Below are 26793 nucleotides of genomic sequence, written 5' to 3'. Positions count from 1 at the left end.
GAGCACCCCGTATTTATTTACTGACTCTGAATCACCCAACTGACAGTAAATTTCTTGAACAGTGCTCAAATTATAAGATACGAAGACAGCCCAGCTGCTGTTAAGCTTTTCTGTCCATGTCACTGATGCTATAACGGTGGAAATAATGTTCCAGCAACAGGCCTGAAGCAAGTTCTGCTCTGCTCGATGTTGATGGTATGGTAGTCTGTGCCAGTAAAAGTACTGCGTAAATGGGCCATGTGGAGAGCGAGGTTCAGGCAGGAATGCACCTATCCATGCAAAATTCAAACTCATCGAGCAAATGCACTTGCTTCTTAGTGCTTGCTTTTGCCCTAGATAATAGCACCAACAGAATGTCAGATTTCTTTAAGAGAAGGAGGCTTTATTCACTTTGAAATCATTTCAGTGCATAGACATGTCATCACAGTTTTGGGGCCCTCTCTAATAGTTCTTGGCATGTTTTTGTGCTCTGTGCAAATATAGAACATCCTTTGTGGTGCTAACCTTGGACATACTTCATTTAATTAGCTTGGGTCTGCTTGGTTAGTTCAGCAAAACAATACCAGTGCTACCTTTATATGTACATGTAGAGAAATTCTGTTGCAGGTTTCAGTGAAATAAATCAGGGAAGTCCATGAAGAGGAGGAATGGGAGTTCTTTCTGACTGAAGGTGTCTGTTACTCTGAGAACATCATCTCTTCTGCCTCTTTATCATTGCTCTTCCCTTTTGAGCTGTTTTCTTGCCTTTTTTAAGGAATGCTCATTCTCCTCTCCTGCCCTCCGAAGCTTTCCTTCATCTGCACACCATGGCTGCTGTGAACATTAATTGGTCTACTAGGCCCTAATCCCCTGGCATACTAAATGCCTTTAACCCCCATTAGCTTCAGGGAAGTGTTCAAGTCCTTGGCCATAAGTGCGTCAAAGAGAGAGCACTCGTAAGACATGGCTGAGCTAAGACAGCCATCTCCACTGAGATGACAGTGATTGTTTTCCCTTGCCCCCTGTCCACTCCCAGCACGTTTTATTGTGCTTAAGAGGATGTGCTGGATTTTAAAAGAGGCTTTTCTCTCCTTTTTTTTTTTTTTTATTGTCCTTGCGTTCTGCACCAAGAGGAGGGACGGGCTGTTACCCTTACTAGACTCCCACACGAGGGGAGAAAGGGGCATAAGACACTGTCTTCCATGGGGAGACCAGTCTTTGCATGTGTGCAAAGTGGGAGTTCGCTGACGGATGTGGTAATGTAGTACACTCACCAGTGTAATCAAACTGGCACGGGGGGTAGATAATGCAAACCAGGCAGAGGGTGGTCCGTGTTAGTTCCTGACTGGCACAAGGGGGGAACCCAGGACCAGATTGTAACAGTCATCACAGTCTGGTTCCTCATCTGCTCCTGGGTTAACCCTTTTGCGCTTTGCCCCAGCCGAGGGATTTTAGCAGAACCACAAGTGCATGCTGTATTTGGAGACTTAGAATCAATTGGCATGTAGCTGACCTTGAAGTGCCCCTTTCCCCTTCAATCCAAATAAATAAATAAATAAGGGAACCTAACATTTTGGAGACCTTTTCTCAGCGAACTTGTCAGGGAAAGATCACTGCCTTTAGGTGTAATAATGTGATGATACCATGCGTGCTGTACAGTTGTGCGCGCTACCACTGTGACGCAGGAGTGTTTTGTTTTGAAAGAAGATTAAAGCTTTTGAATAGATTTGATCCAGTCGCATGAAGGTTTGTTGTGCTGAAGAAAAAAAAGCTTGGAGGATTAAATTGTGATGAATTTCAGTGCTGCTGGCTGCTGATGATACTGAAATTGTTCAGAGCTAAATCAGATGTTTGTTTTTCTCAGTGGTAAGAGAACTAAAATATTGTTTCATACTTTAGTTTAGGTGTTACTAAGATTCTGTTGTCAGAATTTTTTCTGGAGACTTAGCAGGGGCACAGCTGGTTTCAGACATAACCATTACTGGAATGAAGTCTCAATGGATGTAATACAGTTACTGTTTAAGGGTGGATAAGTGAAGGGTATAGTGGCTCTGACAATCTGTGCCAGGGAAAAGGACCATAATCAATATTGCATCATAAGAGCTTTTTAAATTTCTCAAATGGTGATCCACGGATAAGCTCAAAATACTACTACTGCAGTGGGTTTTTCCAGCCATATATTTGTCTTTCAGAGTGGCCATTGCAGGAAGGCACACGGTTATTTTATTGGCCAAAGCAGGCTTTCCCAAACAGTAAAGATGAAGTTCTTGTTGTGATGCAGCAGCTGGATATCTGTTATAGCTGTTAGTGGTGAATAGTCATTCCCTAAGATGAAAGCCAGTTGTGCATTTTGATTCTGAATGGTTGCGCTATATAGTCACTATTTTAATCAGAAATTGAAACTTAATCTTCCCTTTTTCTCTTCACAGGTCACTGACAAAGAACGGGAGCTTGCTGCTGCTGCTGCAAAACAGCTGGAATACCAGCAGTTGGAAGACGACAAGCTCTCTCAAAAATCATCGTCTAGCAAACTCTCTAGATCTCCTCTAAAGATCGCCAAAAAGCCTAAAAACATGCAGTGCAAAGTGATGCTCCTGGATGGCTCTGAATACGGATGTGAAGTGGAGGTAAATAGTTGTTTCCTCTAGTTTGCTTTGTCTTGTTACCTGCATATACCACTTTAGTCTATTATGGGGGGGGGAATCTTCTACTGAAGAAAAAAAAAAGTACAACCCTGGGGTAAGATTTTCAAAAATAGGAGCCTAAATCTAGACTCCCAGACTCATATTTTGGTATCTAAATAAATGGTCTGGGATCATTTGCTGCCTTCATCTGGCATAGATTCTCCTGGTAACTGAGGGAGTGTGTGATAGGGAAGAAGAGCCGCCAGGTACAGCACAGGAAGGGAAAAAGGAGACAGTAAAAGTGTGGGGGAAGGTGAAGCAGGGAGAGAGGAGGGTCGCAATAGAATAAAAGCGGAAAATAAACCCGTGAAAATACACAGAGGAGAAAAACGCCTGAGGCAGAGGCTGGGGAGAAAACCGCACCAGGGAGAAAATGGGGTGGGGGAGAAGGTGAGATGTGGCAATGCCGCCAGAGGAAGATGCAAAGGGTCCTAGGTGGTGAAGAAGCCATTATTCCATCACAAATTTGGGGGTTATAATTAGGGCCCTATAAGATTTGTGGTCCATTATAGTCAGTTTCATAGTCCTAGGATCTCAAAACTTGCAAATATCATTTCAGCTATTTGAATCTGAAATTTCATGATGGTGTAATCGTAGGGATTCTGACCCAAAAAGGAATTGTGGGGAGGTCACAAGTTTATTGTGGGGGATGGGAAGTTGCAGTACTGTTGTTACTTCTCCATTGCTGGTGGCAATGCTGCCTTCTGCTCTGGGCAGCTGGAGAGCGGAGGGTGCTGTTTAGGACCCCAGATGTAAAGACGGAGTCGGCACCAGCAGCATCACAAAAGACTGACGTGGTATGGTACTTCGAGAGCAACAGGAAGTCCTGTGGCACCTTATAGACTAACAGGTCTTTTGGAGCATAAGCTTTCGTGGGCAAAGACTGGATTCATCAGATGCATGAGTGGGGTGGGAGTGGGGGGTTCAGAGGTGTGTTTAAAGAGTGGGGTCCCAGTAAAAGGGAGGGCCAGAGCTGACAAGGTCTATTCAGTCAGGGTGGAAATGGCCCATTATCAGTAGTATACATCAGAAGAGGAGAAAAAACAAGTCGGATCAGTTGGGGGATGAGGCCCATCGTCGGATTCTAATGTGGAGGTGTGAACTGACACCCTTCTGTACTGCTTGCAGAGCTGGGCCCTCAGTTAGCAGCTGCCAGCCTCCGACCACTGAGCTCTGAAAGGAGAGCACCAAAAAAGGGTGGCCTGGTATGCCATCACCACCTTTAATTTTGTGCTGTTGCTAGCAAGACACTGACTTCAGCGCAGAGTATTTGGCCAATAGCTGCCAGTCTCTGGCCACCGCTTTATAGGTAGAAGATTGCTGCTGCATGTGGGGCCATAGTTAGTCTTTACTGCTCAATAAGGAGTATTGTTTGGCCAAGGACTTCAGAATGTTATCCAATAACACCACTTCGGTGCAAACATGATTTTGCAGTGCCAAGAGCTTAGCTGTAAACAGCAGGTATGGTTTATTACATACATAATAATTTGACAGATGTGCTTTTAACTACATTTTAGTTTCATTGGCTGGGTAGCCTGCAGTTTCTTTGTAGACTAGCAATAAATAGTTGATGTGATATGCTGCTGTACATTATCACTTATCTCATATTGTTGCTTTACTTTTTGATCTCCAGACCCCTTTTTGTATCTGACAACAAATAATGTGGAAACCCACACATAGGTACTACTTTAATGGGAAGAGTTGAACTTCCTGCAGCCTTAATCACTTTAGGTGGAAAATTTGAAATACCTGTGTGGAGTACAATTAAGCAAAATTCACAAGACAGAGGGAAATACGAGTAAAACAAGTGTTATGAGGACATAATATGCAGTAGAAGGACAGGTTTTATTTATACAAATAAAATATGAATCCTATTTTCTTTGCGGAATTTTCACTCTTTCTCCAAATTCATATTGAATATGTGTCAATGTCAAAATGCTAAGGTATAGATGCTTCTGTTTTATTGTCTGTCTTACTCCTCTCCTATAAGATTCAGTGTCAGTCCTCACAGAATACCCGATACAAATTTCACTGTGATTTATCAACTCAGTTTACTAAAATGTCCTTTTAGTCATAATATTCACTACTGTCTAGAAATACTTTTGTCTGTTCAAAAATTATCCAACTTCAGGAGACAGCACTTTGGTTGTTACATGTGCCAGGTCAGGATGCTCAGCATGCAACACCATTCACCAAAGCAGATGTCGCTACCAGAAAGGCAAAATGAAGCACATTTTAAAAAACAAACTGAATTGCTGCTAGTTTGCAGACTTGTAGAGGTAAATTTGTGCTCCATAACATAGTGGACAATGCTGGCATTGCAGTGCCGTATCAGGCCTTTTCACTAATCTATTAAACTAGCAGCATGTTTGTGTATTAAAGTTGTGCTTTCTTAGGCCAGTTGCAGGCTGCTTTCAAGAATGAATGATAGATCCCAGAAGAGAGTGAGTTTCTCTGTGCGAAAGGTTGCACTGCTTGCATAACTGACCTGGCAAAGGAAGGGTACGACATCATTCCAGTAGGAGTGATTCCTCTCTAACTGTATGTGCTGACCTCCCAAGAAGATTGAGTTGGCCCAGGAGACTGAGGAAAGAAAAGGAAGAAATCTCAGGAGAAGTTCATACCTCCAGTAGAAGTAGAGGGAAAAGTTCCTGAGGAGCTTCTCTGGCTAGCAGTAGAATTATATAGTTGATCAAAGAGACTATAGCACAATGATGAAGGAAAACATCACTCTCAAAAGCACTTATCAACATTTTAAGGACAGCCCCAAAAGACAGAACTTATTCTGTCTCTGAGCACAGTTATGCTGGTTCCCTCTTGATAAGCTGAACAGTAAGAGATGGAGCGGAAAGGCCTAAAAAAGTCAGGCACGGGTTTTATGTGAACACCATAAAAAACGGTGGTTCTTCGAATGATTGCTCTTGTGCATTCCAATTGGGTGTGCGCCGGCGCATGCCCAGTTGCCAGAAGCTTTTTGACCTAACCGGAAGCCCTAGTGTTGGTGCGGTGCCCCCTGGAGTGGCACCTGTATGACAGCCCATATATGCACCGCCCAACCTGCCCCCCCAATCAGTTCCTTCTTGACGCGCTGTTGGTTGCTGGAGCTCCCACATGGTTGAGTGTTCACTGATAGCCTTTACTTTTAAATTAGTTGCTAGTGAAAACATTTATAAATAGTTTAGATACTTGTCATTCATTTGTAAATAGTTCCACTTAGCATTTAGTGAGCCAAGGCGGGACTTTCTCCTCCTGCCCCCCTCGGTGCCAGGGGATGCCTGGCTCTCCAGGGTTTAAAACCTGCTCAAAATGTGGCAAATAAACTCCCAAAAGCGATCCGCATGGGGCTTGCCTGAGCTGCCTTGGTGAGGCCCACCTCCGGGAACGCTGCTCTATATGCAAGGCCTTCAAGCCTAGGACTTTGAAAGACGAAGCTCAACGGCTGAAGGTATTACTAATGGAGTCAGCCTTGCACCCGGACATTTCCCCAGCGGGCGCTCAGAGCAGTTCATCGTCGGTGCAGAGCGCTCCAGCTCCTTCGTTGCCATTGGAAAATTCCTGGCGATGATAGCAGGCCTCAGCGCGTAGCACCCACCCCTCCATTGCCATAAGAGCCAGTCCCCGGTGCCTCGCAAGAAGAGGAGGCGGGACTGGGGTCAGTCCCAGGAGAGGAGGAGGCGACAGCAATCCTCGGGAGTGTCTGCCAGATTGCACCGTGACCGGGATCATGAAGCGCAAGCATTGACTCCAGTGTAAGGCAGGAGCCCGTGCTCTCCCAGACTGCCCTCGATGCCAGAGGCCTTCAGCTCAGCACAAGGCCTCCTGTAGATAACCTTGCTGCTACAGACACTGCAGCAGGAGCCTTCTGAACAGTCTATAGGGGCCCCGGCACAGTTGCAGATGCTGGTGAGACCCCTGCAAACGGTCGCCTTTCTCGGTGCCTCGCATCAGACAGTGCAGGGCACGCAGGAGCCAATAGGCACTCCTCCATTGGCGTCAGAATCAGACTCCTTTTACTCCAGCTCAGCTCAGAGCAGGAGTACGAGATCATCCCAGTGTGGTGGACATGGACACTGACTCCGACACCCCTCAGAGGGGGAGTGGCAAATGCCTCCCTCAAGGTGCCCAGCAGTGGGCTTTCTAGACTCTCTGTGGGTGATCCATGCAGCATAGGGGCGGCCTGTGAGACTCCCTGCTAGGGTGCCCGGCACTCCTCAGGTGCTGAGATCGGCAGTGACAGTTTCATTGGGAGCACCCCCGAGAGAGCAGATGGAGTCATCGGCACCGGTGCAGTCGGCACCCACCCAAACATGGGCACCGACCCTGCAAGCACCGGGACCTGTGGTACAGTGGGCATCAGCACCAACAGCACCAGCACCGTTCTAGGTGCCAAGTGGCCCCGTTGTCACGGCACCACACCATATGCCTCTAGGGGCCGCTTCACCCTAGGCACAGAGTGCGGCACCGCAAACCATGGTGCTGGGGGCTCAAATAGGAGTACCTGAATCCCCCGCACCGATGGGCTTGGAGGGCGTGATGCTCTCATCCTTGTCCTCCCCGATGAGGCATTGGCTGGATCCTCTGCATCCCCAGTAATGGAGGATGGAAGAACGTACTAGCAGTTATTGAGAAGGGTGGCGCAAAGTATGGGGGCACAGGCGGAAGATGTCAGGGAAGAAATAGACTCTGTCATAAGGAGTCTATCGCCATCTGGACCTACCAGGGTGGCACTGCCCATTATAAAGATAACTGCCAACATGGCAAAGACAGTGTGGCAGACCCTGGCCTTCGCCTTACCCACAGCTAGAAAGAAAGAGCGCTGGTATTTTGTCCCAGCCTGGGTCAATGAACATCTGTTCACCCTTCCTCCCCCTGACTCCCTGGTCATAGATGCTGTGAACAACAGGGAGAGACAAGGGGTCCAAGGCCCTTCCCCTAAAAACAGAGAGGCCAAACGCTTAGACAGGTATGGTAGAAAAGTTTGACAGGTGGCCTCCAGTTGAGAATTGCTAACCAGCAAGACATGGTTAGCAGATACGCTTATAATATGGCCAGCTCCGTGAACTGTTTCACTGAGCTACTGCCACCAGAGACCAAGTCAGACTTTACGGACCTGGTGCAGGAACAGAGACTTGTATCTAGAGCAGCACTGCCGGCTGCGCTATGTTCAGCGGATGCGGCCACCAGGGTCATAGCCTTGGGTATAGCCATGAGAAGGGGAGTATGACTACAGGCCTCGGGATTCTTGTACAAAGTGTAACAGTCCACACAGGACCTCCCCTTTGAGGGCCGCTCCCTATTTTCAGAAAAGACTGATAAGAGGCTTCAGAGCATGAAGGATTCAAGGGCCACCCTATGCTCGCTGGGTCCACGTACACCGGTGACCCAGAGGAGTCACTTTACCCAGAGACCCCAGTCCAGACAATTCCCACAACATCCCCAGGATGGTAACAGGAGCAGGGACTGCCAGACACAGGACCAGAGCCACCAAAAACCCCCACCGGGGTCTAAACATTAGTTTTGATGGGGTGGTCAGGAGCGAGACGCCAGCCTCACCCGCAGTTCCATCTCAGTGTTTATTTTCATTCCTCCTATCTCCTTTCTACCATGCATGGTGCAGCATAACGTCGGACCAGTGGGTCTTCCGCAGGGTAGAAAAGGGATGAAGCTATCCAGTTTTCTTCTTACCCCCCTTCCCACTCCCACTCCATGTCCCTTTTCAGGGACCCCTCTGACAAGATGTTTCTCAGGAAGGAAGTAAAGGCCCTCCTACAAAAGGGGGCTATACAGGAAGTTCCCCAAGAATTCCGGGGGGCAGGGGTTTTATTCCCGTTATTTCCTAATTCCAAAAGCGAAATGGGGATTATGGCCAATCTTGGACCTGCGAAACCTGAACAGATTTGTGAAAAAACTAAGTTTCATATGATATCCCAGGGCATAATTATCCCAATGCTGGGACGAGGGGACTGGTTTGCCGTGCTCGACTTATAGGACGCATATTTTCACATAGTGATCTACCCACCTCGCAGAAGGGTCCTCCAGTTTGCTCTAGGGAAGGAGCATTACCAGTTCACAGTCCTTCCGTTTGGCCTCTTCTTGGCCCCGAGATACTTTACCAAATGTATGTCAGTAGTGGCAGCCTTCCTACGCAGGCAGGGGGTGCACCTCTTGCACCATGTGGATGGCTACCTGATCAGAGGTCACTTGCAGTTACAGGTGATGCGACACGTGCAGTTGATACAACAGACATTTGACACACTAGGCTTCCCAGTAAACAAGGCAAACTCCATACTAGCCCCAGCTCAGGCCATGGAGTTTGTGGGCGCCCAACGAGATGCAGACCAAGCCAGGATGTTCCTGCCCCAGAGTAGGGTCCAAGCCATGGCATCTTGCACCCAAGGCCTGATCAGGTTCACAACCATAACGGCCAGAGGATGGGCCACATGTCATGGGCATGTTGGGCCACATGTCAGCATGCCAGATTGCACATGCGCCCCTTCCAGTTGTGGCTCGCCTCAGTATACAGACCTGTCAGGGACGATATAGGCAAGTTAGTGACAGTCCCCCTATGAATGTTAATGGTATTACACTGGTGGCTAGAGGCCCTGTCTGCATGGGAGTGCCCTTCAATACCCCGCAAGCCTCCCTCTCCCTAGTCACAGATGCCTCAGACCTGGGCTGGGGAGCTCATTTGGGGGATCACCAGACTCAGGCCCAGTGGAGCAAGACTTGACACTCAGCTCCACATAAATTTGTGGGAGCTCAGAGCGTTTCGGCTGTCATGTGAAGTGTTTCAGAGCAACTTGAAGGGGCAGCGTGTCACAGTCAGCACAGACAATACTACAGCAGTGCACTATATAAAAAAAAAACAAGGGGGCACACGTTCGTCACTCCTGTGTCTCGAGGCCCTCACACTCTGGGACTTCTGTATCCAGCACCAGATTCTCCTGAGGGATTTCTTCCTACCTGGAGCTCACAACTCCCTAGTGGACCGGCTCAGCAGTTCCTTCATGTACCACAAGTGGTCACTACACATGGAAGTACTGAGTTCAGTTTTCCAGAAGTGGGGACGTCCCCAGGTAGACCTCTTTACCAGCAATCTTAACGCAAAATGCCGGATGGTCTGCTCTTACGAGAACTGAAGCCTGGGCTCTTCAGCATTCGTTGGTCGGGACCCTTGCTTTACGCCTTCCCACCGATACTGCTCATCCACCGAACATTGCTGAAAATTAGGTCAGCCCGAATATCAGTTATCCTGGTGGCTCCAGCTTGGGCTCAACAACACTGGTACTCGCTCCTCCTGGAGATGTCTGTCCTCAGCCCAGAGGTGCCTCCACTGTGCCCAGATCTGCTGACACAGGAGGAGGGGACACTGTAGCACCTCAGTCTCCAGGCACTACACCTCCGGGTTGGAAGCTCCCTGGCTGAGACCAATCAAGCTGGCCTACTCCGAACCTGTCAGGGAAGTATTGTTAAACAGCAGGAAGCTCTACACAAGGGCAACATACGTAGCCAAATGGAAGAGGTTTACTGCATGGGCCACTCAAAGGGGATTATTCCCAGGGGAGGCCCCAGTACCACGTATCCTAGACTACTTGCTGGCCTTGAGCCAAGCAGGGCTGTCACTATCCTCCCTGAAAGTGCACTTGGCAGCTATTTTGGCATTTCACCCGGGGCCCAAAATGTCATCTGTCTTCTCAGACCCTGTGGTTGAAAGGTATGGAAGGGGTCAAACCAGAGGTTTGGGGCCCCCCCTACCAACATGGACCTTATTTGATATTGTCTAAGCATATGGCTCCCCCATTTGAATCCCTTGCCACCTGTTCTGTTTTATTCCTTAGTTACAAGACATTTCTGGCGGCCATTACCTTGGCCGGAAGGGTGTCGGTGCTCAGGGCCCTGATGGTGGGCCTGCTTTATATGGTGTTACACAAGGATAAGGTCAGGCTGAGTCCCCACCCGGTGTTCCTGCCAAAGGTGGTCTCCCCCTTCCACGTTAACCAAGATGTCACCGTACTGGTGTTCCATTCAGAGCCCCGTGCCTCCCCTAGGGAGCAGAGCTTACGCACTTCGGATGTCCAGAGGTCGCTGGCCTTCTATCTGGACAGGACCAAACCCTTTCAAAAAGTCTCAACAGTTGTTTGTGGCAGCGGCAGACAGGATGAAGGGGCACCCAGTCTCCTCTCAGTGGATCTCCTCTTGGATAGTGGCCTGTATCAGAGAGTGCTACAAACTGGCAGGGGTTCCCCCTCCCCCAATCAGGGCTCACTCCACCAGGGCACAGGTGTCCTCGGCGGCGTACTTGGCCAGGGTCCCTATCCAGGACATCTTCAGGGTGGCCACTTGGTCCTCCGTTCACACGTTTTCAGCACATTGTGCATTACTGCAGCACACATGGGAAGGCACTGCGGTGGGCAGGGCTGTCCTGCACTCCTTTCAGGGTTCTGACCCCACCTCATAGGCATTGGCTTGCACGCACCCAACTTGGAATGCACCTGAGCAATCACTTGAAGAAGAAAAGACAGTTACCTGTTCAGTAACTGGTGTTCTTCGAGATGTGTTGCTCATGTCCATTCCAAAACCCTCCCGCTTTCCCCACTATTGGAGTAGCCAGCAAGAAGGAACTGAGCAGGGGGTGGAGTGGGTGGTGCATATATGGGCTGCCATACAGGCACAACTCCAGGGGGCGCCGTGCCAACCCTAGTACTACAGGCTAGGGCAAAAAGCTTCCGGCAACTGGGCATGTGCTGGCGCACACCCAAATTGGAATGGACATGAGCAACACATCTCGAAGAACACCAGTTAGAGAACAGGAAACTCTTATGCTCTTTTAGGGGGAAAAACAAATACTAAGAGATTAAGAGGGTAGATGCTGAAGTTCATTGTGCTTCTGTGCGCTTAATTCCCTCTTACAGGAGATGTAGTGTTCCTTTGTAGTTTTTAAGGCAGTAAGCCACCGTGAAATGCGGCAAACCCAGAGCAGAAGCATCATCACATAGTAGTAACCTCTTCAGCACCATTGAGTCGAATGCCTTGTGTTTCATCCCAGAAGGGGCCAAGAGGATGCAAAATTTCAGGAAGCTAGAATCCTAGTCCTGAGAAGCACAGCATGTCCTGTATCCTCGAGAACTACGTTCCACAGTCCGTGAAACAAGGGTGGTATTTCAGTATTTGACTCTGCAAGGAGTGTGAGGCTCGGTTAGTTGGTTTGTAGAGTGCTTTAAAGATAACTGCCTTATGACTGCTTAATATATTTAAAGGTGTATATTACTTTTAGGTAGAACACAACCTAGAGCATATGAATTATATGCTCATCTGGATAATAAGCTGACAGTTAAAATTGCACATACTCATGAAGTCAGACACATCAGAGACATGTTTTACTAATCCATTATCCCCTTGCCATTCTCTGTCATCAACCAAAACTACTACGTCTATCATTACCACTAGGGAGTCTTTACCTCCTCCTAGCTTAGCTTTCTGTCTAGCTCTAGCTTTCAGTACTTTCTTTGTTACTCTGGGATATTCTATTTTAATAGTGCTACAGTGCGTATTTGGGACGAACTCAGTTTGAGAGTAACAGTGGGCAGTCCCGAAGTCTCTGCAATGAGGGTTGTATTCACAGAGAAAAATTCTATGACAGGCCCTTGAAACTCAACTGAAAACTTACTCTTTTGGTCCTCCAGCTTCCCTGTCTGTGGTGTTCTTTTTTCTGGCCCAGGAATATGTTTGAAAGGGTGAAGGTATTCCACCCTGGAAATAGACAAAGATAGATCACACTCTCTCCTTCTTGTTATGCAAAAAGCATAAAACAATCGGTTCAGTGCAACGAGCTCCATTGCACTTTTATAATATAATCTACTGATGATCATATAGCGCCATCCAGCAGACCCAAACCTGGAGCTTACTGCACAGACCTCTACAGTGTCAGGTACAAGCCAAATGCCCCTCAGCTACGGCTATAGAGGAGACTCCTCCTTTCTCTCAGTGGTCTATGTGCCACTAAATGGGACAGTGAACCACGCCCAGTAGATATGTGGGTTACAATAGCAATGGACTTAAGTCTAGGGATACCTTCTTGTGGGGTCGGTCAGAGAGTATGTGTAACTCTAGATGGGGAGAGACTTGTATAATGAACCCAGTCTCCTCCTCCTCCTCCCCTCGCCGCCTCCCCCCCCACATAAAAGAAGCAAATCCATAAACCCTGGCAGAGAAATGAGGGATGTGGGGGAAAGGCAGAAGTCTTTATTCATATGTTATTCTTATGACTACAATACAATTGTCACTGACAATACAGAATGATAAAAAATTAGAAAGTAGCAGCTACTGTGTTTCCTGTACATGAGCTCCATGTCCAAAAAAAACCACTTGGAATTTCAATCTTTTTAGAGTCACTAGCTCTTACCTATAAAGAGGCCGCCTGTCTTATTGTCTGAGGCGACTACTCATGGTGAGAGTTCCACCTGATGTTTTGGTGCAGATTCTGTCATCAAATAGCTCAGAAAATAGAGCTGCCAACAAAATAAACTGCAGAGGTTTTTGGAAGACCACACACACAAAAAAGATAATGAATAGTTTCTGAAAGCAAAGCAGCCACTCCCTTGAAATGCGCTAGAAGGAAGAGAGAAGCTGAAGGGAACTGGAACAAAGGTTGCTCAGAGCATTGCAGCAGAAGTCACAGAAGGTGGGCAATGTGATACCACAGTCAATGAGTAGCTGTATGTACAGTATGGGGCCAGTAGCACGTCTAGCTGTAATACAGAGGTGGCATACCAGATCCAGCCATGGTGCAAAAGTGAGAGTAAGCTCTTGAGAGAAGGCATAACCTCACAAATGCCTGAAGGAAATAAATACGATTGACGCTTAGAATGAGCTGAAGATGGCTCATGAACTGCTGTGCTTTCTAGAGAGATTAGTGAGTGAAACGAGGCAAAAAAGAATAGATCTGTGGTTCAGGCTGTGAAGGATTAAAGTACTTGCCAGTTATGAAACTCATGAACTTGTCATATTTCAGAACTCAGTTGGAAAGATAAGAAAGAAGGCACTCATTCAGTATTGTTAGATACATAACTCAAGGACGTGTTCTGTGGAGAAGGGACAGCTGGGCTAATGCAGTTGATAGAAAAATTTTAACTTTTAATGGGGAGGATATAGATGAAGAAAATTTTAATAATTTTTGTTTGTCAGACAGTTCTTAGACGTTTACTGCTCAGCTCTATAGGCAGCTTTTCTAGGTACTTGAAAGAGAGAGAATCTGTTTTTCAGTATCTCTAGTGCAAAGTCTGAGTGGACTTCACAGCCCAAGAGGAAAGGAATCCATCCAGTGCTGTACAGTTTAAGATCTTGACTTATGAATAAGCAGTATTCAAAGCACAATTGTCTTTATATCCCCCAGATCATGAATGTGAAAGATTGGCTTGAAAATACTTCTTCATTTGTGTACACATCTAGTATCGTGCGTGTGTGTGTGCATGCATGTTTTTGAGAACTTGGTCCTTTGTGTTAAGCAAAGTGTTTTTGCTTGAATGCTTTTTTTCTCTATATATACTATTCTGTGGGGCTACGTCTACATGAGAGGGTGTTGTCAACAAAACCCACCAGTCGTCTATGCAGCAAATGTGCTCTATCAGGAGTTTTCTGAGAGAAGCTGGTACATTCATCAACAGAGTTATGCCACGATGCCTCGGGCTATACCCACATCACCAGAGCCCTGGCAGAGCGCAGCCACTCCACCCGCACTCTTGAGCAGATGCAGGCAAAGGTGAAAGAGCTCCGCCAGTGCTGTGCGTGCGCGTGGGATGCATGGTGGAAGTCAGGGTCAGGCGACCTGCCCCTACTACTAGGAGCTGAACCACCTTCTTGGGCATGACAGAGCCCTTAACACTGCCATGGTGGACACTGAGGAGGAGGCTCCCGTGACAGAGGCGTTGGCCCCGGAACCCCACCAGCACTAACTCAGGACCTGCCCTCCAACCTGAAGTCCAACCGGTGCACCCTCACCATAGCCCTGGAGTCAGGCCCTTCCAGTGCCACCATGCAGGTATTTCTGGACCTCTTTGCAGGGCCACCTGGGGAGTACCTCACGAGTTGCACACCGCGGGTCTTTCCAGGACGGCTCAGACGGGCACCCATGCCAGGAGCTCGGCACGATAGCCTGTGCCCACGGCAGTGCATCCCACCTGCACCCAGCAGCCAGCCCCCACTAAGGCTGGGAACAGGACAGCCACACGGCCCACAGCCAGACCCCAGACCGCAGGCAATGTCCAGCACCCTCTCTCGGGGACGGTAGTGAGAGTCGGATGAGCGTGGTGGGGGCAGCGGTCAGGCATGTCCCCATGACACCACATGCTCTCTGGTCAGTGGGGCCAACTGTGCAGGGGGATAGATGTGCGCCCTGGGACAGCTCCATCTCATGGCCCAGGGTGCTGCTCACATGGAGTATGAGGTGGGGCCCCTGGGGGGGGTGTACTGTGTGAAGGACTTCCCCTCTCCCCCCACACAGCACTGTCTGAGGGTCAGACCAGCCTCCCCCCACCCTTCCATGCGCCCAGCCAGCCTCAAGGAGGAGCCGGAGTTGGTGGAACCTGGAGCAGTGCCGCTGGGAGATGGCAGCCTACCACCAGCAGGGTGTGCCCATTCCCAGAGGGGTGTTGCCTCCCAGAGGACCACGCCTTATGGGCATACATGGCTGACCTCTGGCAGCAAAATGACATTGCAAAGTGGTGTCTCTGGCGGGAGGAGGAGTGGCAGTGGGGCTGGGCGTGGGTCTCTGTCCAGTGGATGGCCCAGGTCAACTGCCTGCTGGATGTGATGAAAGCCTGGCTGCCATGGACCCCTTTTGGCTTCTCTCTCCCCACTTGCAGTTGGTGCTCCCCCATGCCCCTGTCTCCACCCTTCATTGCCCGTGCCCTGCCTGATCCCATGTCCTCCTTCAGGCCTTACGGTGGGCATGCTCCCCATGGCTCTCCCTACTAAGCTGGACCTCATGGCACAACCCCCACATCCCTACGTCCCTGTGATCCCAGCGCCAACCCACTCCCAAGGGGGAGTCTGAACATGGGGCAGGAGGGGATCCTGCAGCCCATGCAACGCATGGTCCTCCACCCCTTCCCTCATTAAGGCCCCCACTCCCAGCCTCTCCAATTGAGTGCTCCCTCCCACTGTAGATATTCAGGTATGTTAGCATTTGTAAATAGTTGCTTGACCAAGGTTTATTTTTGCACAAGTTCTGTTTTTTTAAGTAAAAGTTTATTTTTAAGCACCACTCCTGCATCCTTCTTTGTTGAGCAGGATCTGGGGGCGGGTGATGGAGGGAAGAGGTGTTGGTGGGGTGGGGAACCAGGGGCCCCAGGGGCTGCATGCAAAGCTCTCCCAGATGTGCATCCCATCCATGTGTGCTTGCTGGTTGGGGGCCGCATCGGGCTGTGTGTGTAGGGGCCTCCGCCCAGGCCTGGAGGAAGTCATCCTTCCACTCCACCAGGTTGTGGAGGGAGCAGCAGGCAGCCACAACATCAGGAGCATTCCACTCCTCCATATCCAGCCCCGTTAGGAGGCAGTGGAACCTCCCATTCACGCAGCCAAAGGTGAGCTGTACAGGATTCTATGCCTGGGTGAGGTGAGTGTTGAAACAGTCCTGTATGGGGTCCAGGTGCCCAGCATGTAGGGCCTCATCTGCAATGGGAGGAGTGGGTAGGCTTCATCCTCCACAGTGCACAGAGGTGTATGCATGTCCCCCTGGGCCAGCTCCCAGTGGGGGATGCAGGCGACCACTTCCATCCTCCAGAACAGGCTGGATTTCTGGAAGAGCCTGGCCTCATGGATCCAATGCAGACTTGGAGGAATTGCCCTTAGTGGTCCACCAGGGGGCCTGCATGACTCCAGAGTGGAAGTCCCTTCTGTTCATGAAGTATGCGTCTCTGTCTGGCACCCGATTTGGGATGTGGGTGCCGTCCAGAGCCCCAAAACAATTGGAGAATCCAAGGTGGTCGAAGCTGGCTGAGTGCGTCCATGTCGGTGATGCAGAAGGGCCTCCACAGCAGGATCACATTGAGGGCGTGCACCACCTGGGAGTAGTGGAGACTAGAAATATGCATGAGTGACTGGGGGAGATTGCACCCCGGGCCTCAGCAAGCTCCGCAGCCCTCTCCCCTTTTCTGTTCACCCCTCCCCTCATGCAGGGCAAGCAGCCAGAGGGTGCCTTACCAGCAAAAGTACAACCCCAACAGTTGACTTTCCAACACCGAATTGGTGTCCCATGGACTCGTAACTGTGGGTGGGGGCATGGTCAGCTTCCACAAAGCAGTAGTGATCCATTTCTTGAGGGGGGGTGGCAGGTCACATGTTGATGTCCTGTCTGTGGAGAGCGGGACGAGCCAGGTGCACAGCTCAAGGAAGGTCTCCATCATTCAGAAGTTCTGTGTCCACTGCTGGTCACGCTACTGCCCCATGAGCAGCCAGTCCCACCAATTGGAGCCGGTGGGGTACTGTCAGATCCACCTGAGCCCCTGAGGGGGTGAGGTGGGTAAGGTACTGGGGCACTGCTGGTAAGCTCTGCATGCTGCCTCTCGGGGTCACCAAACCCCCAGTGCAGGTTGCAGTGCAACGGACCAGTCAGGAGGAGAGACAGGGCCAGCAGCAGCTGGCTCTCAGTATAGGGCAAGCCCATGAGCTGCTTTGGCATGGCAATGGTCTGGCAAGAACAAGTTCCCACTCGAACAGCTATGGAACCCTGCAACAGTTTTCCTGTCCCTCGAGGTATTCAAGCCTCGGCAAGGATAGGGAGCATGGCGGCTGGGGGTCTTTAGGGGCGCACAGGGCCAGCAGCCCAGGAAGCCCTCCATGCAAGCCAGGGTTACGGGGCCAGTTTTGTCGAACAGTGGATCGATATAGCAATCCGCTTTACTGTGTAGCCTCAATCTGTCGAGACGTTTTACTGGATAATCTCTTCCAACAGGGATCTCTTTCAACAACGCTTTCCTGTGTAGACGTAGCGTATATGTTTGAATGCATTGATTCATAATCTGTAAAATGATTGATCATAGTAGATATTACAAGATTTATGAATACAAAGCTAATCCTCTAAGAAAGGGGTAATCAAGAGGTGAACCATAAGCCAAGTCTGGACAGCCAGGTGCTTTTGAAAGGAGCCAAATTCTTTTAATTTATTACCTTTATTGTTGGTTTTTTATTAATATTTTCTTCGGCGTCTGAAACTTGACTACACCTTGATCAAGAAATCTGGACCTCAGCAAGAAATAATTGACTATGGCTGCTCCAAGGCATGGTACTGAACCAGTGCAATCAGCGAAATTGTTGCCGATGCCTTCAATCAATTTAGGTTAAGAGCTGGATGCAGTCTCAGTCTAACCTTGTCCTTGTGAAACATCATATAGGGCGGGTCCACTATAAGGGCCCTGAACATGGAGACCCTTCTGGCCAATGTGATGGTCATTGAAAAGTCTGTTTTGTAACTTCGAAACAGCGGGGAGCAGGAAGCAAGAGGTTTGAAACGGGGGGGCCCATAAGCTTGACCAAAACCAACCAAAATGAGGTTACAGAAGGGTAAGGGGTCCGGCACCGGAAGTCCCCATTGGAATGGACGTGAACATCACATCTCAAAGAACAGCAAAGTCACAGAAGTAACTCTTTTATCCCAAAGTGCATTCTATGGGGCCGAAGTCTTTCTCTGAAATATACATGTGACATCATCTGTGAAATGCAGGCCGGCATTAGTGTCAGATGTGTGAGTATCAAGTGAGCTGTCTGACTGTTGGCAGGGTGGCTTATGCTGCTTCACTGAGCAATGCAGCATAGTACAGTGTGTGCCACCAGCCTGCCTGCGATGTTGCTTCTGACTCTCAACTGTAATCCCAAAATAAAGATTAGCCCTTCCTCACAGCTGTGTTTACTGGGGTCTGTTCAGCCCTGCTGGAGGATGGGGTTGGGGCCAGGGCGGTACAGCCACACTCCCAGGAGTAGTGGTCCTATGTTCTATTGACTGCTGTGGTTCCTGGAGGGGGTGCCTCATGCTCTCGCCAACCCATTGCAGAAATCCAATTAAGGAAATGTCCTGGTCTCAGGACTGACCCTGGACTTTAAAGAGCCAAATATCCCATTGATTTCAGATACCCTGGAATACCTCTTCATGTCCACATGTTCTGGTACCTCCCCTAATCCTGTCCTTCAGCAGGGCTGTACAGACACCAGGAGAAACAGCTGCCTGGACGGGCTGGGGGTGGTACGGCTGTGCCAGAGGAGCTGCCAACGTGGGGTTGCTCCTTTTGCTATTGAGTTTCCTGCTGAATGTGCCGCTGGGGAGGGGTATGTGGAGCTTCTTTCTGCTTTGATACCAGGACAGGTAGCAGCCCCGCCCCCCCCCCCACACACACCTCAGCTGTCTAATGTAATCCAAACTGATGGCAATTTTGGTTATCTCCATAAGAGAGAGAATTTGTGGGCACACGTAAGAAAATAAGTGCATAGAATGACAAAACTTCATTAATCTGTACGTAAATATGAATACACTTTCATAAAAATAGTAACGTATTTCACCATATTTAGTGAGACTCAGCAGCTGATCCTGCTGTGCCCCCCTTAACAAACTTCCTGCCCCCCTTCCCCAGAGGGGGCCCACCACCCACTTTTCTCATCTCCTGCTCCAGCCAACCAGTGCAGAAATACACTTACACTTCTTGGTTCCAAGACTGACCCTATACTTTAAAGAGCCAAATTATCCCTTGATTCCAGGTCCTCTGGAAAATTGAAAGTGAATTTTCCAATTCCAGGTATTCCAAAACGAGGAAAAATGGCATCCTTTTTTTCCTTCTGAGCTCCCCCAGCTCTGAGCAGAGTGTGTCCAAGTGTATTAGTATGAGAATTTTCTTTTCTTCTTTTACTGTCCCACTTCGGCTTTCTCTTCCCCAGATTAGTGCAACTTAATTAAAAGGTTCCAGGACACGCAGCTGTGGACACTCCATATATATGGAATGATTTTCTCTAACAGATTCTATTATGTCTTTGTGGCTTTTGTTCTAAAGCCATAAATGTGAGCATTTACAGATAGATGGGTAACCAATTTCTTGACTGAGCAGAAAGATACAACCTCCTACATCTAAATAAATAGTAGCAGCATAGTTATATTTTCAAAAGGTTCAACAGCTAGAGCCCACTGAGAATTCATTCTTTATCCTCAGTCCTATGTCTTCGAGTTTTACCAGACAGGGTTTCAGGTACAGAGAACAAAAGTTTCCATGGAAACTGTTTTCTGTGGTCTTTAGTGCATTAAATAAAACAAATCAGGTTATTGCTCAATTATTTTGATATTCCATAAAAAGTTAGAAAATGGATATGTCAAAGAGCACTGTTAGCTTCATCCCTTATTCTCCCCCTGCACTGTTTACTGAATCTCTCTCATGCACTTCCTTCAGCCAGCTTGATGTTCTGACAGAGTAATAATTGGTGATTAAATCCACAAGAAAAACATGTCCACTCCATGCATTTATTAAAAATGTTCTGTAGAAAAATAATGAAAACCCCCAATCTTAACACTAGACATTTTTCCTCGTTCCCCAGGCAGTATCAGGTGTTCATGCTTAATTTGAAATTAAATTAGAGGTTTTATGTTCAGACGTTTGTGTCTGACAGGTTACCTGATTTATTAGCTATTTGGCATGTCTCAAAATAGTATTCTAAAATGCGAGCAGTATAGTGGAATAAGCAAATTAGCTGTTCCTCCAGTGTACAGTGGAATTCTTATTTGGAGATGTACTTAAGCTAGAAAAATAGTATTTTGCTTCTCAGAGGGATATAATATATTTCCTTCCATTTAGAGAGAAAGTTCTTTAAGTGGGGGAAAATGTAGATCCTTTTCTGGTCAAACTAGACAGTTCAAAATAGCATCCAATCCCTGAGTTGGCACACATGATAAATTTCAAATATATACAATATGCAGTCTCACTTTTTTCCTTTACTACCATTGTAAGCAATTAGGAGGCATGGAAAAGAAAAGTTGGTAGCTGACCGTAGTGGCACAGTATTTGTTTTTCTGCATTTTTCACACCCAATTTGTAATACTATTTTAGAAGAGAAGATCCCAATGGGATTATTTTCTTTACATTGCTGATGGGTGTCATATTTCCCTAAGTCTCCCCCTTACAAGCCAGCTTGCTCGCTGCCCCCCCGCCCCACCGAGGAGCACACAGGGCACAGAAATGGCTGCTGAGGTGGTGCAAAGACCAGGGTTTTGTGGGGCTACAGATCCATGAGTGACTGTGAGGTGCACAGATACTGCAGTGATGATGGCCATACAATTAGACAGATGTGTTGGTCAGCTAGAGGGAAGGAGAATATTGTGCCTACATATGGACTCTCAGGAGATAACTACAGTAAACTCTTTAATTTCCAGCAGCCATGGGACAGGGAGGTTGCCAGATATTAAAATATTCTGGATAAAAGGGAGGTACGCTTAGCAATGCATAACACTACAGAAAGACAAGAATGGATGCAGAGTACTTTGTTTACCAACAGTAGTACTGTACACTGTAAACTTACATTTCATTTGCTGTATTTATTTTTATTTACTTTCACTCTGCAGTAGTTATGGAAAATGTAACTAACATTTACTTATGGTTAAAATGCCAGTTGAGAGTTGTGGATGATAGAATGCTGGATATGAAAGAGTTTACTGTGTCTCTGTGAGGCAGAATGGCTCTGCATCACCTCCAAAGCTGGCGGAACCAAAGTGGCATGATCAGTTCCTTCACTATAATTTTAGGGGTGTTAAATAATGCAGAACTCCCTACATGTGCTGATGGAGCATATTGAAGGGGAAGTTCCAAACATAGTCTCTTACATGTGGCATAATATTCAAAACTTGTCACCAAGTTCAAAAGCAAGCTTTTACTCAGGTTGCTTCTGTTGACTGAGTCATCGCATACAGTTGAAACATCTTAACAAAAGGAGTTTTGGTTTATGATTTTTTGGTGTTGCTTTTTTCATTTATTTTACTGAAGCATCCTTGGTAAGGAGTTAAAACATGACTGGATTGAGAGGCAACATCATGGAGAGTGTTTTCTTTCCCCAGCTGCAGATTTTCCAAGGAATTCAGCTAAGGTTATGTAATCTCATACATGTCTTCACGAGGCTTCCTCACTTGAGTACACTCTTTGTGAAGGTAGTTACACATACAACATTGCTGGCTTTCTATTTTAAGTCACTGTGTCTGATTATAAATGCTTAATTTCAAAGGCAGACTATCCTTGAAATTAGTAGCTGGTCTGTGGTATCTTCTGGCCTTTTCCTGTTTCTTCCCAATTAAGGAAATAGTTGAAATGACCCAGTAGGGAGAGCCTTGCTACCTTCTCGCTAATGCTTTTATTTGTGGAAGACTGTGGAAATCCAAATGTTGTCTTACAGCTTGTAAATAGCCCAAAGTAACACTGGGAGAGGACAGACAACTCCATCACTTTGTCTCCTGTAGAAGAGAAGAGACAAATGCAGTCATGTTTTGTCCTGAGCATGAGATCTGCTCCTTACTTGCATGGAAAGCTAAGTCCCTGGAAAGCCAAGGGAGCAAGGACAGGGCAGAATGATGCCTTCCTTCCCACTCAGTGCACAAGCCAGCAAAGCTTGATATACAAAGGAATACAGTAGGGTCGCAACATTTGCGACGATTCGGTTTTCAGAACCCTCAAACGTTGACTTTCATGAATATAGAGGAGGCTCGGAGCCCTGGGGAAGTGGCGGCTGATGGCTCTCCCCGCCCTGGAGTCCCAGGAAGCACCAGCTGCCAGTGCTCCCTGTCCCAGAGTCCCAGGAAGTGGCCCCTCACAAATAATTGAATTTGCAAGTGTTAAGTTCGCGAATGTGGGGACCTTTTGGTTTGTGCTGCATGTTGAGAGAAAGTTGCAGCAAGGGCACTCTCTCTATGCATTAACGAGCACTGCAGATTGGATTGTGACTTCTGGACCCTGAATGCCTCTGTTTTTCCTCATGAGGGCTGAAAGCCAAAGACAATGCTTTTCCTGTTCTTAAAAAGAAATTGGTCTTTGTCCAGGTTAACCATCAGATGTATATTTGTCTTGTGCAAATTACACCACAGACTAATACTTCTGTTTCTCCATAAATTTAGCTCCAGACTGCCCCTTTCAGCTACTTAACATGGGTGGCAACATGGTCTAGTGAGTGTCCTGGTGGTTCAAAGACTGGGGTTCTTTTCCTGCCTGAGCTGCTCACTGACCTTGGACATGTCCTTTTTCTGTGCCTGATTCCTTTCCCACTGCAAATTCCTCGTGTGCCAAAACAAAAAATAAAAACCCCACCCCTGTTCCTTTTCACTTGTGAAAACATTAGCTACGATGACATAGGTACACAATCCTAATATGTCAGCTGTGTAACTTTCCTGTCAGACCCATTGCAACGTCCTCTGGGTTTCCTTGACTATTTATTTCAATATCTGTGTCCTAAAATGGAAGACTACATCTGTGAGCTTGGGGCGTGAATAATAACTCACATACCCATACCTGCCCTGTCTTAGTGAAGGCTAACATTAAAATAATTAGCCATGGATAACACTGCAATGGCAACTCAGCTTAGTCATGCCAAGCACAAACCCACCTCAAGCTTATGAGTAACTACTTAGCACTGCTGTCTCTGCTATTGCTGATGTGCTATTTACATTCACATTGGTGCTCATCAACCTAGAATGACTATAAGCAAGCTGGGAATCACACCCCTAGCTCATAGTATAGACATAGCCAAAACAAAAAATCCAGCAAATAGTAAAAATAAATAGTCCAACCTATTTAGCTTGATAGCTACAGGTAGTGAAAGGTGTGATTATTTATAGAGGAACCTCACATCCAAAACCTGAATTCCACTGCACCTGTCCTGTTGTGGAAGGTATCTTTCTATACTTTGGTTGCAACATTTTTTTGTTCTGTTTTGTTTTTTCTTTCTTTCTGTATTACAATGTAGGTCAAGGATCGCTCTGTGGCTAGTAAGTTCAAATGGCAAGATTAAGCCTATTGAATAATTTTGTGTTGCTGGCAGATTTCTTCCTGTTGAAATGTTAACACTTCGTTTATTTAAGGCAACAGGCTGATTGTGTTATCTAAACCACCATGAAGTGCTTGATTACTCTTCTCATGCAGGAAAAAATCAGTTTACATGCATGAGTACGGTGCATCATCTTCTATCAGATCACCACACCAAATGCAAGTTGGCATGCAGGTGCACAGCTAACAAGTAAACAGGAAAAAAGAGATTTTGCTGATGCCATAAATATGTGGAATGAGGAAAATGACTACATTTATTATGCCAACTGCTGCATTTGAACCCTATAGATCCACCTAATTACGGTACTGCAAAATTTTTATGGGTGAATCTAGAGCACAGGTTTTTTTTGTTTGTGTTTTTGTTTTTGAAAGCATCACACAATTTCAGAAAAATGCTTTGTACTCCAAGACCATTATACTTAGTGAGTTTTATCTCTGTGAAGATGCCTCTTTATGCACAAAGTTTGATTTCCTTCTTTTATGCTGCTATTTATTGTATATCAAAGCTTAACAAATGTACTGGATTTTTAATTCATGCATCAGAAATACTTTCCTGATGCATTTGTTATTTGGAATGACCAAGAACTTCATAATTATCACATTGGGCAGTAGAAAAAATGGGCTAACTATACGTTTATGCAGCTGGAATGTATGTGTATGACTTGTTTCTCCTCCCGTGTGCAGACACACATACTCTTTAAATGTTTGTTAGTTATATGTTTCCTTTTGATGCTTAGGCTTCCAGTACACAAGTTATACTGAGATGTGCATGAAAATTCTGTGACCCAAATCAGTGAAGTCAGACCTCATATAATGCTAGGTCTAGTGGGATCTCTGCTGCTGTTGTAGCAGGCAAAGATCTTAATTTGGTCCAATTCCAGAACTGGGACTAGGTCACCAATCTTCTTAGTAGGATTTAGCAATCCTTTTTCTTTTTCTTTGGTCTCTCTAAAGATTAATGCTGGCTTTTTTAGCCTTGTGAGCGCAAACAGTATTAAAGAAGATGGTCTCTGGTAGAAATATGTTATGTTATACAATGTCACTGAAACGCAGCCTGTATACGTTACTATAGTATTGCAAATGTTATGTATTCCTCTGCATAACTTGAACTAAACACTTAAGGATCTAGCTTATAAAGTCAGATATTTTCAAGAATAGAAAGGTGATTGGAGGTGCTAGATGCAATAGCTGTACAGGATTTTGTATACTATGCAGGATGAAACTCCCAAATCCAGCATTCTCTCATCTGGCTGGACATGGCTCTTCCAGGACCGGAGAGTCCTGAGGGTGGGAGGAAGAGGGACCAACTAGAACAGCAGCAAGAGTCCAGGGAAGGGCAGTCACAGCTGAACTGGCAACAGGGGGACCAGCAGCAGCCGGGGAGCAGCAGTGAGAGCAGTGGCCAGGTCTGGGAAGCTGGCAGCCCAGTCCAGGGAGTGGCAGCTCGTGATGGCTCAGCTCTGGGCCGGAATTTCAGTAGTAGAACTGGGGCGAGAACTCGTGAGTCGCAGGATCTGACACTCTTCCACAGACTGTACTGCTTTCCTGGGGCCAGGTGTGAAGCCACAGCTCAGGGAAGCAGTGGCCAGCGCAGAGCAGAAAGCCCCAGGAAAGGAAGTGCTGCTCATTGTTGGAGCCAGGCAGGAAACCACAGCCCAGGGGGGTGGGCAGAAAACTGCAGCCCATAGAGTACACAGCTGGGCCTAGGCCCGAAGCTGTGGCCTGGGGAAGCTGTGGCTGGGGCAGGAGCCAGCAGCTAGGGAGCTTGTGAGAGGCAGGGATTGGGAAGTCACAGGTGAGTGGGAAGGGGAGCCTAGGATCAGGGGCTGGAGGCCAGCAGGGGTTACAATTGACCTCCCCTGCTCCGGCAAAATCCCTGGTCCAGGACTGCTCAGGTCCCGAGGGTGTTGGACCAGGGAGGTTGAACCTGTAGTACAATAATATTCAGAATAATTAAATGAAAGCAAATGAACACCCTTAATTGTACATAAAGTTGATACTTTCTAGTCAATAATAAGATGCTCATTTCTTATGAGGCAGTAATTTAGGGTTGACCCTCTGTGTAGAACTGAAATAAGTGGAGATACAGGGTAGCAAATACATGTGTTTAACACCTAATTTTTGTAAGGGAATTTTTTTGTTCAAGGTAATTATTAGTGTGAAATACATGACATGCACTGATCCACTTAAAATGTAAACAAACAGAAGTACTGCTTGCAGTGTGTGCACCAAAACAACAACAATCTCCTAAAATATGATTTTAAGCCCACAATTTTTATTAAACTCTTTATTTTTAATCTCCTAGTGCTTAGTGATTTCTCATACCCAGTTAAGTACTTTCCAGTCAATAGATTTTACTCTGATGTTCATTTTCCAACATCCTACTAGTGGCATTTACCACAGAAATTCTGGAATGCTCAACAATAACTGTAGTATATTTACTTGAAAAATTAATTTGCGGTTTTGGGTACAATAAAACTGACTTTTACTCTTTCTCTCTCATATGAGGAGTATGAAAAATTGGCAGAAATGTCCTATCAGATGTTGTGTAACCGCTTATAAACTGAACCTGCAATTTTATGCTGATCCAAGAGAAGCACATGGCGACATAAACATTTATTTAGGGTGGTCTGCATAGCCATATGCTTAAAAGGAGATTTTTGCTATGAAACTGACAGAACAACAATTTCAGTAGGAAGAAACAACTGGTTCATTGCTTATATTCTTCAGTGTCATTACTCACATGTAAAGTCCCCCAAACTTTTCAAGATGGTAGTCTGAATCCTTGATTTAGTAGGCTTTATGAGTTTGATAGAACATGAGCATGGTTTCTTGGATTTGATTTGATTTTATTTTTGGTGACCTTCCGTCCTGGTATCAAAGCAGAAATCTGCTCATCAAATGTTTCACATGATCCATAGGACATTCAGAATGATGTTGTTTCTGGTATATCAAATTTGGAGTTAGGAACTTCAAATAACACTTACTCAAGGAATGGGAGTGACTTAGGAACCTAAATTCAGCAGTTTAATAACACTGGTGCTTTTAAAAATACTAGTTTTATTCCATACACTATTCAT

General features: G+C 46.8%; 1 protein-coding gene across 26 annotated transcripts in view; it reads left to right on the top strand.

Moving 5' to 3' along the window:
* Positions 1 to 26793, top strand: part of EPB41L3 (erythrocyte membrane protein band 4.1 like 3) — a 231883-nt gene that overhangs the window by 122604 nt on the left and 82486 nt on the right. For all 26 annotated transcript variants that reach the window (XM_074987386.1, XM_074987411.1, XM_074987397.1 and 23 more), the window contains exon 3: positions 2409 to 2606. In XM_074987386.1, the coding sequence (XP_074843487.1) occupies positions 2409 to 2606 (198 nt within the window). The remainder of the gene's footprint in view (positions 1 to 2408; positions 2607 to 26793) is intronic.

This window comes from Carettochelys insculpta, chromosome 2, assembly GCF_033958435.1.
Source record: "Carettochelys insculpta isolate YL-2023 chromosome 2, ASM3395843v1, whole genome shotgun sequence".
NCBI lineage: Eukaryota > Metazoa > Chordata > Testudines > Carettochelyidae > Carettochelys > Carettochelys insculpta.
The sequence above is the reverse complement of the archived record's forward strand: the minus strand, read 5'-3'. Positions and strand labels throughout refer to the sequence as shown.